The 11,788-nt window shown below is 60.0% G+C and overlaps 2 protein-coding genes and 1 long non-coding RNA gene across 4 annotated transcripts in view; 1 reads left to right on the forward strand and 2 right to left on the reverse strand.

Annotated features, from left to right (window-relative positions):
* LOC129134424 (polyunsaturated fatty acid lipoxygenase ALOX15B-like) overlaps positions 1 to 5,763 on the reverse strand; it is a 34,846-nt gene extending 29,083 nt beyond the window's left edge. Inside the window, 1 exon segment of the mRNA XM_077192973.1 lies at positions 5,613 to 5,763. Coding sequence (XP_077049088.1) covers positions 5,613 to 5,759 — 147 coding nt within the window. The 5' untranslated portion in view covers positions 5,760 to 5,763.
* Positions 205 to 2,081, reverse strand: LOC143696516 (uncharacterized). The gene is made up of 5 exons (XR_013185933.1): positions 994 to 2,081; positions 749 to 914; positions 502 to 693; positions 331 to 423; positions 205 to 265 (listed from the first exon to the last, which is right to left on the reverse strand). It is a non-coding gene; the product is annotated as an uncharacterized LOC143696516 (long non-coding RNA).
* An 88-nt stretch (positions 5,764 to 5,851) lies between the features above and the next one.
* Positions 5,852 to 10,833, forward strand: FIS1 (fission, mitochondrial 1). 2 transcript variants are annotated; one of them, XM_077192969.1, is made up of 5 exons: positions 5,852 to 5,992; positions 7,064 to 7,196; positions 8,308 to 8,384; positions 9,476 to 9,581; positions 10,483 to 10,833. In XM_077192969.1, exons 1-5 carry the CDS (start codon positions 5,891 to 5,893, stop codon positions 10,569 to 10,571), a joined length of 507 nt encoding a protein of 168 aa, XP_077049084.1. In that variant the 5' UTR covers positions 5,852 to 5,890; the 3' UTR covers positions 10,572 to 10,833. The 2 variants fall into 2 exon arrangements, with proteins under 2 accessions (XP_077049084.1, XP_077049085.1); XM_077192970.1 differs by lacking the exon at positions 9,476 to 9,581.
* The last annotated feature ends 955 nt before the right edge of the window (positions 10,834 to 11,788 follow it).

Consider the following 11,788-nt stretch of genomic DNA (forward strand, 5'->3'; position numbering starts at 1 on the left):
GACACCTGTGTCACTGTGTCATTGTGTCACCTGTGTCACCTGTGTCACCTGTGAGGGGACAGCAACGGGGACACGGTCACGGTGTCACCTGTGTCACTGTGTCATTGTCATTGTGACACCTGTGTCACCTGTGTCACCTGTGTCACTGTGTCATTGTGTCACCGTGTCACTGTCACTGTGTCATTGTGTCACTGTCACCTGTGTCACCTGTGTCACCTGTGTCACCTGTGTCACCTGTGTCACTGTCACTGTGTCACCTGTGTCACTGTGTCACTGTGTCACTGTGTCACCTGTGAGGGGACAGCAACGGGGACATGGTCACTGTGACACCTGTGTCACTGTGTCATTGTCACCTGGAGGGGACAGCAACGGGGACACGGTCACGGTGACACCTGTGTCACTGTCACTGTGTCACTGTGTCACCTGTGTCACTGTCACCTGTGCCATTGTCATTGTGACACCTGTGTCACTGTGTCACTGTGCCACCTGTGTCACTGTCACTTGTGAGGGGACAGCAACGGGGACACGGTCACTGTGACACCTGTGTCACTGTGTCACCTGTGTCACCTGTGTCACTGTCACTGTGTCACTGTGTCACTGTGATTGTGTCACCTGTGTCACCTGTGAGGGGACAGCAATGGGGACACGGTCACTGTGACACCTGTGTCACCTGTGTCATTGTCACTGTGTCACCTGTGTCACTGTCACTTGTGAGGGGACAGCAACGGGGACAGGGTCACGGTGTCACTGTCACTGTGTCACCTGGGAGGGGACAGCAACGGGGACACGGTCACGGTGACACCTGTGTCACCTGTGTCACCTGTGTCACCTGTGTCATTGTCACTTGTGAGGGGACAGCAACGGGGACAGGGTCACTGTGACACCTGTGTCACTGTGTCATTGTCATTGTGTCACTGTGACACCTGTGTCATTGTCACTGTGTCACCTGTGTCACCTGCGGGGACAGCAATGGGGACATTGTCACTGTGTCACCTGTGTCACCTGTGAGGGGACAGCAACGGGGACACGGTCACTGTGACACCTGTGTCACTGTGTCATTGTCATTGTGTCACCTGTGTCACCTGTGTCACTGTGTCACTGTCACTGTGTCACCTGTGTCACCTGCGGGGACAGCAACGGGGACATTGTCACTGTGTCACCTGTGTCACTGTGTCACCTGTGTCACCTGTGTCACTGTCACTGTGTCACTGTGTCACTGTGTCACTGTGTCATTGTCACCTGCGGGGACAGCAACGGGGACACGGTCACTGTGACACCTGTGTCATTGTCACCTGTGTCATTGTGTCACCTGTGTCACCTGCGGGGACAGCAACGGGGACACGGTCACTGTGACACCTGTGTCATTGTCACCTGTGTCATTGTGTCACCTGTGTCACCTGCGGGGACAGCAACGGGGACACGGTCACCTGTGTCACTGTCACTGTGTCACCTGTGTCACTGTGTCACCTGTGTCACTGTCACCCGGGAGGGGACAGCAATGGGGACACGGTCACTGTGACACCTGTGTCATTGTCATTGTGTCACCTGTGTCACTGTGTCACCTGCGGGGGACAGCAATGGAGACACGGTCACTGTGACACCTGTGTCACCTGTGTCACTGTCACCTGGGAGGGGGGACAGCAACGGGGACATGGTCACTGTGTCACTGTCACTGTGTCACTGTGTCATTGTCATTGTGTCACCTGTGTCACTGTGTCACCTGGGGGGGACACCAACAGAGACACTGTCAGGGGCACCATGTCACCTGTGTCACCTGTGTCGCCGTCACTGTCACCGTCACTGTGTCACCTGTGTCACCATGTCACCTGTGTCACCATGTCACCTGTGTCACTGTCACTGTGTCACCGTCACCCCTTGTGCTGTGTCACCTCTATGGTGGGACACCACTGAGGACATTGGGGACGTTGTCACCAAACTCAGTCACCTGTATGGGGATGCTGGGGACATCACCGTGTGACTGTCACCGTGTGACTGTCACCGTGTCACTGTCACCGTGTGACTGTCACTGTGTCACTGTCACCATGTGACTGTCACCGTGTGACTGTCACTGTGTCACTGTCACCGTGTGACTGTCACCGTGTCACTGTCACCGTGTGACTGTCACTGTGTCACTGTCACCATGTGACTGTCACCGTGTGACTGTCACCGTGTCACTGTCACCGTGTGACTGTCACTGTGTCACTGTCACCATGTGACTGTCACCGTGTGACTGTCACCGTGTCACTGTCACCTTGCTGTGCAGCCACTGCCACTGCAGTGTCACCATTGGCACCATGGCTGTGTCACCGTTGTCACCATGACAATGCCACCGTTGTCATCATGGCTGTGTCACCGTTGTGACCATGGCTGTGCCACCATTGTCACCATGGCCAGGCCACCATTGTCACCATGGCTGTGTCACCAGGGCTGTGCCACCGTGGCAGTGTCACTGTTATCACCACGACAATGCCACCACTGTCACCGTGGCTCTGCCACCACCATTGTCCCACAGTTGTCACCATGGCTGTGTCACCGTTGTCACGATGGCTGTGTCACCGTTGTCACCATGGCTGTGTCACCACCATTGTCACCATGGCTGTGTCACCATGGCTGTGTCATCGTTGTCACCATGGCTGTGTCACCACCATTGTCACCATGGCTGTGTCACCATGGCTGTGTCACCGTTGTCACCATGGCTGTGTCACCGTTGTCACCACGGCTGTGTCACCGTTGTCACCATCACTGTCACCATCACCAGGCCGTCGTTGTCACCATGGCTGTGCCACCATGGCAGTGTCACCATGGCTGTGTCACCATTGTCACCATCGCTGTGTCACAGTTGTCACCATCACTGTCACCATCACCAGGCCATCGTTGTCACCGTGGCTGTGCCACCACGGCAGTGTCACCACTGCCACCTTCACTGTGTCACCACTGCCACCCTCGCTGTGTCACCGCTGCCACCTTCGCTGTGTCACTGCCACCGCTGCCACCACCGTCACCATTGCGCCAGCGCTGTCACCTCGCCGTGCCACCGCCACCAGCGCTGTGCCACTGCCACCACCGCCACCTCTGGGAACAACAGCACCAGTGTCACCATTGTCACTGTGCCACCATTGTCACCTCCACTATGTCACCATTGTCACGTTGTCACCATTGTCACCATCACTGTGTCACCATTGTCACCATTGTCACGGTGTCACCATTGTCACCATCACTGTGTCACCATTGTCACCATTGTCACCTCCATTGTGTCACCATTGTCACCTCCATTGTGTCACCATCACTGTGTCACCGTGCCACCATTGTTCTCTTCATTGTGTCACCATTGTCACTGTGTCACCTCCATTGTGTCACCATTGTCACCATCATCGTGTCACCATCGTCCTCTCCATTGTGTCACCATTGTCACCATCACTGTGCCACCATTGTCACCTCCATTGTGTCACCATTGTCACTGTGCCACCATTGTCACCATTGTCACCTCCACTACGTCACCATTGTCACCATCATCGTGCCACCATTGTCACCATCACTGTGCCACCATTGTTACCTCCACTATGTCACCATTGTCACCATTGTCACCATTGTCACCATCACTGTGTCACCACTGTCCTCTCCATTGTGTCACCATTGTCACCGTTGTCATCTCCATTGTGTCCACTCCATTCTGTCACCATTGTCCCCTCCATTGTGCCACCATTGTCACCTGCATTATCACCATTGTCACCTCCATTGTGTCACCATCGTCACCATCACTGTGTCACCATCGTCACCATTGTCACCTCCACGGTGTCACCATTGTCATCTCCATTGTGTCCCCTCCATTGTGTCACCATTGTCACCATCATTGTGTCACTATTGTCACCATTGCTACCGTTGTCACTGTGTCACCATTGTCCTCCCCATTGTGTCAGCATTGTCACCGTTGTCACCATCATCGTGTCACCATTGTCACTATTGTCACCTCCATTGTGCCACAATTGTCACCACCAGTGTCACCTTGTCACCATCACTGTCCCCTCCATTGTGTCACCATTGTCACCTCCACTGTGTCACCTCTGTCATCATTGCCACCATCGTCACCTCCACCGTGTCACCACTGCCACCGTGTCACCATTGTCACCATCCCTGGGTCACCATTGTCACTGTCACTGTGTCACCACTGTCACCATTGTCACCTCCATTACGTCCCCTTCATTGTGTCACCATTGTGTCCCCATTGTCCCCTCCATTGTGTCCCCATTGTCCCCTCCATTGCGTCACCGCTGCCACCCCCGCCGTGTCCCCATTGTCCCCGTCACTGTGTCACCAATGTCCCCTCCATTGTGTCACCACTGTGTCCCCACTGTCCCCTCCATTGTGTCACCATTTTGTCCCCTCCATTGTGTCACCATTGTCTCTTCCATTGTCCCCTCCATTGTGTCCCCACTGTCCCCGTCACTGTGTCCCCATTGTCCCCTCCGTTGCGTCACCTCTGCCACCCCCGCCGTGTCCCCATTGTCACCGTGTCCCCATTGTCCCCGTCACTGTGTCCCCATTTTGTCCCCTCCGTTGCGTCACCGCTGCCACCCCCACCATGTCCCCATTGTCCCCTGCCCCGCCCGGCGATGGCGCCACCATCGCGCGTGTCCCCATCGTGTCCCCAGGGCCACCCACGCGGTGTCACCTGGCCTGGCCACGCCCCGGGGCCACCTCTGCTGTGTCACCTGGTGCCCCCTCCCCCCCCCCCGCCCCTGTTTGGGGACATTTGGGGACACCTGGGTGACTTGGGGGCAGATTGAGACACACAGACCCTCACAAATGTCCCCAAATCCCCCCCCAAATGTCCCCAACTGCCCCACAAATGTCCCCAGATCCCCCCAAATGTGACCCAAGACGCCCTCAAATGTCCCAAAATTCCCCCCAATCACCCCCAAATGGACCCCAAATGTCCCCAAATCCCTCTCAAGTGTCCCAAATTGTCCCCAAATCCCCCCAAATGTTCCCAATCGACCTCAAATCCCCTCCCAAATCTCCCCTAAAACCCCCAAATCCCCCCAAAGGTCCCCAAGACCCACAAAATGTCCCCAACTCCCCCCAAGTGTCCCCAAATCGCCCCAAAAGGTCCCCAAATCCTCCCCAATCCCCATAAATTCCCCTCGAGTCTCCCCCAAATGTCCCCAAACCCCCAAAAATGTCCCTGAATCGCCCCCAAATGTCCCCAAACCCCCCAAAATGTCCCCAAACACCCCCGAAATGTCCCCAAATCCCCTCCAAATCGCCCCCCAACCCCCGAAATGTCGCCAACTCCCCCAAATGTCCCCAAACACCCCCCGAAATGACCCCAAACCCCCGAAATGTCCCCAAACCTCCCCCCAAATGTCCCCAATCCCCCCAAATGTCCCCAAACCCCCCTAAATGTCCCCAACCCCCCCTAAATGTCCCCAAACACCCCTTAAATGTCCTCAAATCCCCTCCAGATCGCCCCCCAAACCCCCGAAATGTCCCCAAACACTCCCTAAATGTCCCCAAATCCCCCGAAATGTCCCCAAATCCCCGAAATGTCCCCAAACCCCCCCTCTACCCTCAGCCGCCCCCCGCCCTCAGCCGCCCCCTCCGCTGTCTCTCACCGCCCCGCAATGGAAGTCGGGTCCCCAGCGATCCAGCGCGGTCCTGGCGCTGCTGCCGCGGCTCCCCACCAGCGTCACGGCGATGGCGTCGCTGGTGCCGGCGCCGGGAGCGGTCCCGGTGCGGACCCGCAGCCGGTACGTGGCCATGGTAGTGGCGGTTCGCCCCCTCACGGTGATTGACGGGAGGCGGAGCCAATGGCGGCGGGGCTCACGCGCCGCCCGGCCAATCGCGGGGCGGCGCGTTGAAGCTCGGCCAATCGCGACGAAGAGCAGGTGGAATGGGCGGGGTTAAACCGTCACTTCCGCCTTCACTTCCGGCGGCGCTTCCGGGTGCGATGGACCCCGAGTTCGACGATGTGGTGGCGGTGGAGGATCTGATGGTGAGGCCACGCCCCCCTCCGCGAATGGACACGCCCCCTTTTTTGGCAGCCGCGCCCACTCCCTGTGGACCCCCCGAGTGCCGCGAGCCCCCCCGGCCACGCCCCTTTTGCGGCCCCCGAAACTGCCCGGGTTGGCCACGCCCACTCGCCCTCACATACCACGCCCTCTGAGTGGCCACGCCCCCTTTGGTTGAGTGGTCACGCCCCCATCTGGGTTGGCCACGCCCCCTCTGGGACCCTCGGGGGTCTTGGCTGGGAGACTCCGCCCGTTTTGGCCACGCCCATTTGTGACCACGCCCTTCTGATAAGCTACGCCCACGAGCCCGCTCCCAGTAACACCCAGTGCTCCCAGTAACCCCTAGGGACTCTTCCCAGTGCTCCCAGTAACCTCCCAGTGCCTTCCCAGTAACCACCACTGCTCCCAGTAACCCCCAGGGACTCATCCCAGTGCTCCCAGTACACTCCCAGTGTTACCAGTAACCCCCAGTGACTCATCCCAGTGCTCCCAGTAGCACCCAGTGACTCATCCCAGTGCCCCCAGTACCCTACCAGTGTTCCCAGTGCTCTCCCAGTACCCTCCCAGTCACTCCCAGTGCCCTTCCAGTGCCATTCCCAGTGCTCCCGATACCCTCCCAGTAAGGGCCCAGTGCTCTCAGTGCTCTCCCAGTAACCCCCAGTGACTCAACCCAGTGCTCCCAGTAAGGGCCCAGTGCCATTCCCAGTGCTCCCAGTGCTCCCAGTAAGGGCCCAGTGCCATTCCCAGTGCTCCCAGTGCCCTCCCAGTACCCTCTCAGTGTTCCCAGTGCTCTCCCAGTACCCTCCCAGTCACTCCCAGTGTCCTTCCAGTGCCATTCCCAGTGGTCCCAGTGCCCTCCCAGCAACGCCCAGTGACTCAACCCAGTGCTCCCAGTACGGGCCCAGTACCCTCCCAGTATTCCCAGTGCTCCCAGTACCCTCCCAGTGCTCTCCCAGTAACCCCCAGTGACTCAACCCAGTGCTCCCAGTGCCCTCCCAGTATTCCCAGTGCTCCCAGTGCCCCCCTTTGCCCTTTGCCCTTTGCGTTGTGCGCAGGCTCTGGAGCGCCGCTACGCGGCCGAGCGCCAGCAGGGGGCGCTGTCCCGGCAGTGCCGCTTCGAGTACGGCTGGGGCCTGGTGCGGAGCCGCTACCGGGAGGACACGGCCCGAGGGGTGGCGCTGCTCTCCGGTGAGGGGTGGGGCCTGAAACAGGGGGCGGGGCCTGCTCCGGTACCGAGGGACACGGCCCGAGGGGTGGCGCTGCTCTCCGGTGAGGGGCGGGGCCTGAAACAGGGGGCGGGGCCTGCTCCGGTACCGGGGGACACGGCCCGAGGGGTGGCGCTGCTCTCCGGTGAGGGGCGGGGCCAACACAGGGGGCGGGGCCTGCTCCGGTACCGGGGGACACGGCCCGAGGGGTGGCGCTGCTCTCCGGTGAGGGGCGGGGCCAACACAGGGGGCGGGGCCTGCTCCGGTACCGGGAGGACACGGCCCGAGGGGTGGCGCTGCTCTCCGGTGAGGGGCGGGGCCAATAAAGGGGGCGGGGCCTGCTCCGGTACCGGGGGACACGGCCTGAGGGGTGGCGCTGCTCTCCGGTGAGGGGCGGGGCCTGAATCAGGGGGCGGGGCCTGCTCCGGTACCGGGGGACACGGCCCGAGGGGTGGCGCTGCTCTCCGGTGAGGGGCGGGGCCTGAAACAGGGGGCGGGGCCTGCTCCGGTACCGGGAGGACACGGCCCGAGGGGTGGGCGGGGCCTGCATAGGGGGAAAACCAGAAAAATTTGGGAAAAATTTGGGAAAAATTTGGGAAAAAATTTAGTAAAAAGCACAGAAAAAAGTGGGAAAAAATTGGGAGAAAACAGGGAAAAATTTGGGAAAAAACAAGGAAAAATTTGGGAACAATTTGGAAAAATTTGGGAAAAAACACAGAACAATTTGGGAAAAATTTGGGAAAAAACACGGAAAAAACAAGGAAAAAATTGGGAAAAAACACAGAAAAAATTGGGAATAAACACGGAACAATTTGGGGGCGGGGCCTGCTCTGGTACCGGGTGCACACGGCCCGCGGGGTGGGCGGGGCTTTCCCGCTTTGGAGGGCGTGGTTATGGGCGTGGCTAAAGCAAGGGTCATGGCTGGGAGGAATTTTTGGGTGTCCCTGGGGGCAGTTTTGGGGTGACTTTTTGTGATTTTGGGGTGACTCTCTGTAATTTTGGTGTCCCTGGGGCAGTTTTAGGGTCCCTGGGGTCAGTTTTGGGGTGACTCTTTGTGATTTTGGGGTGACTCTTTGTGGTTTTGGGGTCCCCAGAGTTGCTGCCCGAGACCCCCCCGGAGGAGCAGCGAGACGTCCTCTTCTACCTGGCCCTGGGCTACTACCGGCTCAAGGTGGGACAGGGGGACACTGGGGGGACACTGGGGACACTGAGGGGACATTGGGGGGATTGGGGACACTGGGGGGACACTGGGGACACTGAGGGGACATGGGGACATTGGGGGAAAATGGGGAACAATGGGAGAAATTGGGAAAAATGGGACTGGGGACACTGGGGACACTGAGGGGACATTGGGGGGATTGGGGACACTGGGGGAAAATGGGGAACAATGGGAAAAATGGGACTGGGGACACTGGGGGGACATTGGGGACACTGAGGGGACATTGGGGACACTGAGGGGACACTGGGGGAAAATGGGGAACAATGGGAGAAATTGGGAAAAATGGGACTGGGGACACTGGGGGGACATTGGGGACACTGAGGGGACATTGGAGGAATTGGGGGGATTGGGGGCATTGGGGCATTGGGGACACTGAGGGGACATTGGGGGGATTGGGGACATTGGGGACATTGGGGAAAAATGGGAGAAATTGGGAAAAATGGGACTGAGGACATTGGGGGAACATTGGGGGGACATTGGGGAGGTTTTGGGGGATTTGGGGACATTGGGGGGATTGGGGGCATTGGGGGAAAATGGGGAACAATGGGAAAAATTGGGAAAAATTGGGAAAAATGGGACTGGGGACATTGGGGGAATTGGGGACATTGGGGACACTGGGGACACACTGGGGACATTGGGGAGACATTGGGGGGACACTGGGGACACTGAGGGGACCTTTGGGACAAATGGGGAAAAATGGGGAAAAATGGGAGAAATGGGGAAAAATGGGACTGGGGATATTGGGGACATTGGGGACATTGAGGGGACATTGAGGGGACACTGGGGACATTGGGGACATTGGGGAAACATTGTGGAGGTTTTGGGGCCGTTGGGGACATTGGGGACACAGATGGGTCATGGGGGGGGTGGCACAGGGTCTGTCCCCAATGTCCCCACAGGGGTGAGAGAGCTCCTGGCACACCTGGAATGGGAGGGGGGGGACAGGGAGGGGACACAGGTGACACACAGGTGACACTCAGGTGACACACAGGTGGCACAGGTGACACTCAGGTGACACAGGTGACACCCGGGTGTCCCCCCAGGAGTACGAGCGCGCCCTGGAGCACCTGGAGCGCCTCCTGGCGGCCGAGCCGCAGAACGCGCAGGTGCTGAGGCTGCGGAGCCGCGTCCGGAGCCGCCTGAGGAGGGGTGAGGGGACAGGGGGGGACATTGGGGACAATGGGGACATTGGGGACAATGGGGACATTGGGGACACTGGGGGGGTTGGGGACATTGGGGACATTGGGGGGGTTGGGGACAATGGGGGCATCGGGGCGGTTGGGGACAATGGGGGGGTTGGGGACAATGGGGACATTGGGGGCATTGGGGATGTTTGGGACATTGCGGGGACATTGGGGGCATTGGGGACAGTGGGGGGACATTGAGGACATTGGGGGATTGGGGACATTGGGGGTGTTGGGGACATTGGGGGGATTGGGAGGACATTGGGGGGACATTGGGGGGATTGGGGGCATTGTGGGGACATTGGGGGGTGGAGCCAGGGGGACACTGGGGATAGTGGGGGGACGTTGAGGACATGGGGGGATTGGGGACATTGGGGACATTGTGGGACATTGGGAGCATTGGGGACATTTGGGGACATTGAGGGGGTTGGGGGGATAGGAGGGCCGTGGGGGGACATTGGGGACAGTAGGGGGACATTGGGGTCAATGGGGGGATTGGGGACATGGGGGGACACTGGGGGCATGGGTGGGACATTGGGGACATTGGGGACATTGAGGAGACAATGGGGACAGCAGGACAGTGGGGGGACATTGGGGACATTGGGGGGACATTGGGGATGTAGGAGGCTCTGGGGACACAAGGACATGGGAGGGACATGGGGAGGACATTGGGGACAATGGGGACATGGGGAGGACATTGGGGACCGCAGGGACAGCAAGGGGAGAGTGGGGACATTGAGGGTGTTGGGGACATTGAGGGGACATTGGGGCGGTGCCAAAGCCCCCCCAGGTGCTGACATTGTCCCCTCTGTCCCCCCCCATTGTCCCCATTGTCCCCCCCCCCCTCTGTCCCCCCCCACTCCCAGACGGGCTGGTGGGCGCGGCCATCGTCGGGGGCGTGGTCATGGGCGTGGCCGGGTTGGTGGGCGTGGCCATCGCGCGCGCCCGGCACTGACCACGCCCACACCCCTCCCCTCCCCGGGGAGAAGGGGCGGGGCCTGCGCGGTGACGCCGCGGAGATTACGTCAGGGTGCTGCGGGATGACGTCATGACTCGCGGTGACGTCAGAGACACCGCCCCCCTTTCCACCCCCTCCCCCGCCCCTCCCCCAGTGCCTTGGGGACCCCCCCGGGAGTCCCCCAGCCCCTCCCCCACCCCGCAATGACCCCTCCCCTCCCTCCCCCCCCCCGATGTAAATAAACCTGATTGGGCTCCGAGAGTGACGTCACTGAGGGGGGCGGGGCTGGGACCCCCGAGGGACCCCGGGTGTGACCTGAGCCCCCCCAATGTCACCTGGGCACCCCAAATGTCACCTGAACCCCCCCAATGTCACCTGAGCCCCCCCAAATGTCCCCAGGTGTCACTGGGATCCCCCCAAATGTCACCTGAGCCCCCTCAGAGCCCCTCGAATGTCCCCAAATGTCCCCGAATGCCTCCAAATGTCACCTGAGTCCCCCAAATGTCACCGAGACCCCTCCAAATGTCCCCCAGTGTCACCTGAGCCCCCTCAGGCCCCCCCCAAGTGTCCCCAAATGTCACTTGAGCCCCCCCAGTGTCCCCAGAGCCCCCTCCAAGTGTCCCCAAGTGTCCCCAGGGCCCCCCCCAGAGCCCCCCCAGGGCCCCCCCGCGGGGTTTTTGGGGTCCCTCCCTCCCCCCCCCCCCCCGTTTTGCGTCACAGGAAGGGGCTCGGGGGTGGGGGAGGGTGTGGGGGAGGGGCAGGAAGGGGGGAGGGGCGGCCCGGACACACCTGGTTCCTTCCGGGGGGGAGGGGCGGGGGGGGGAGGAGAGGGGGCAGCCCCCAAACCCCGGCCCCGCCCCCGCCCGAGTGACCAGCGCCGGACACCAGCACAGACCAGTACAGACCAGTTAAACCAGCGCCGGACACCAGCACAGACCAGTGAAACCAGTACAGACCAGTTAAACCAGCACAGACCAGTGAAACCAGTACAGACCAGTTAGACCAGTACAGACCAGTGAAACCAGCGCCGGACACCAGCACAGACCAGTGAAACCAGTACAGACCAGTGCCGGACAGCAGGACAGACCAGCACAGACCAGTTAAACCAGCACCGGACAGCAGCACAGACCAGTTAAACCAGTACAGAGCAATTAAACCAGCGCCGGACAGCAGGACAGACCAGTTAAACCAGTACAGACCAGTTAAACCAGCGC

This window comes from Agelaius phoeniceus, chromosome 36, assembly GCF_051311805.1.
Source record: "Agelaius phoeniceus isolate bAgePho1 chromosome 36, bAgePho1.hap1, whole genome shotgun sequence".
NCBI lineage: Eukaryota > Metazoa > Chordata > Aves > Passeriformes > Icteridae > Agelaius > Agelaius phoeniceus.

Coding starts and splice junctions, on each gene's coding strand:
- FIS1 (XM_077192969.1), top strand. CDS start 5,891: ATGGGCGGGGTTAAACCGTCACTTCCGCCTTCACTTCCGGCGGCGCTT. Junction 7,197..8,307: donor AGGGGTGGCGCTGCTCTCCG/GTGAGGGGTGGG, acceptor TGGGGTCCCCAG/AGTTGCTGCCCGAGACCCCC. Junction 9,582..10,482: donor CCGGAGCCGCCTGAGGAGGG/GTGAGGGGACAG, acceptor CCCCACTCCCAG/ACGGGCTGGTGGGCGCGGCC.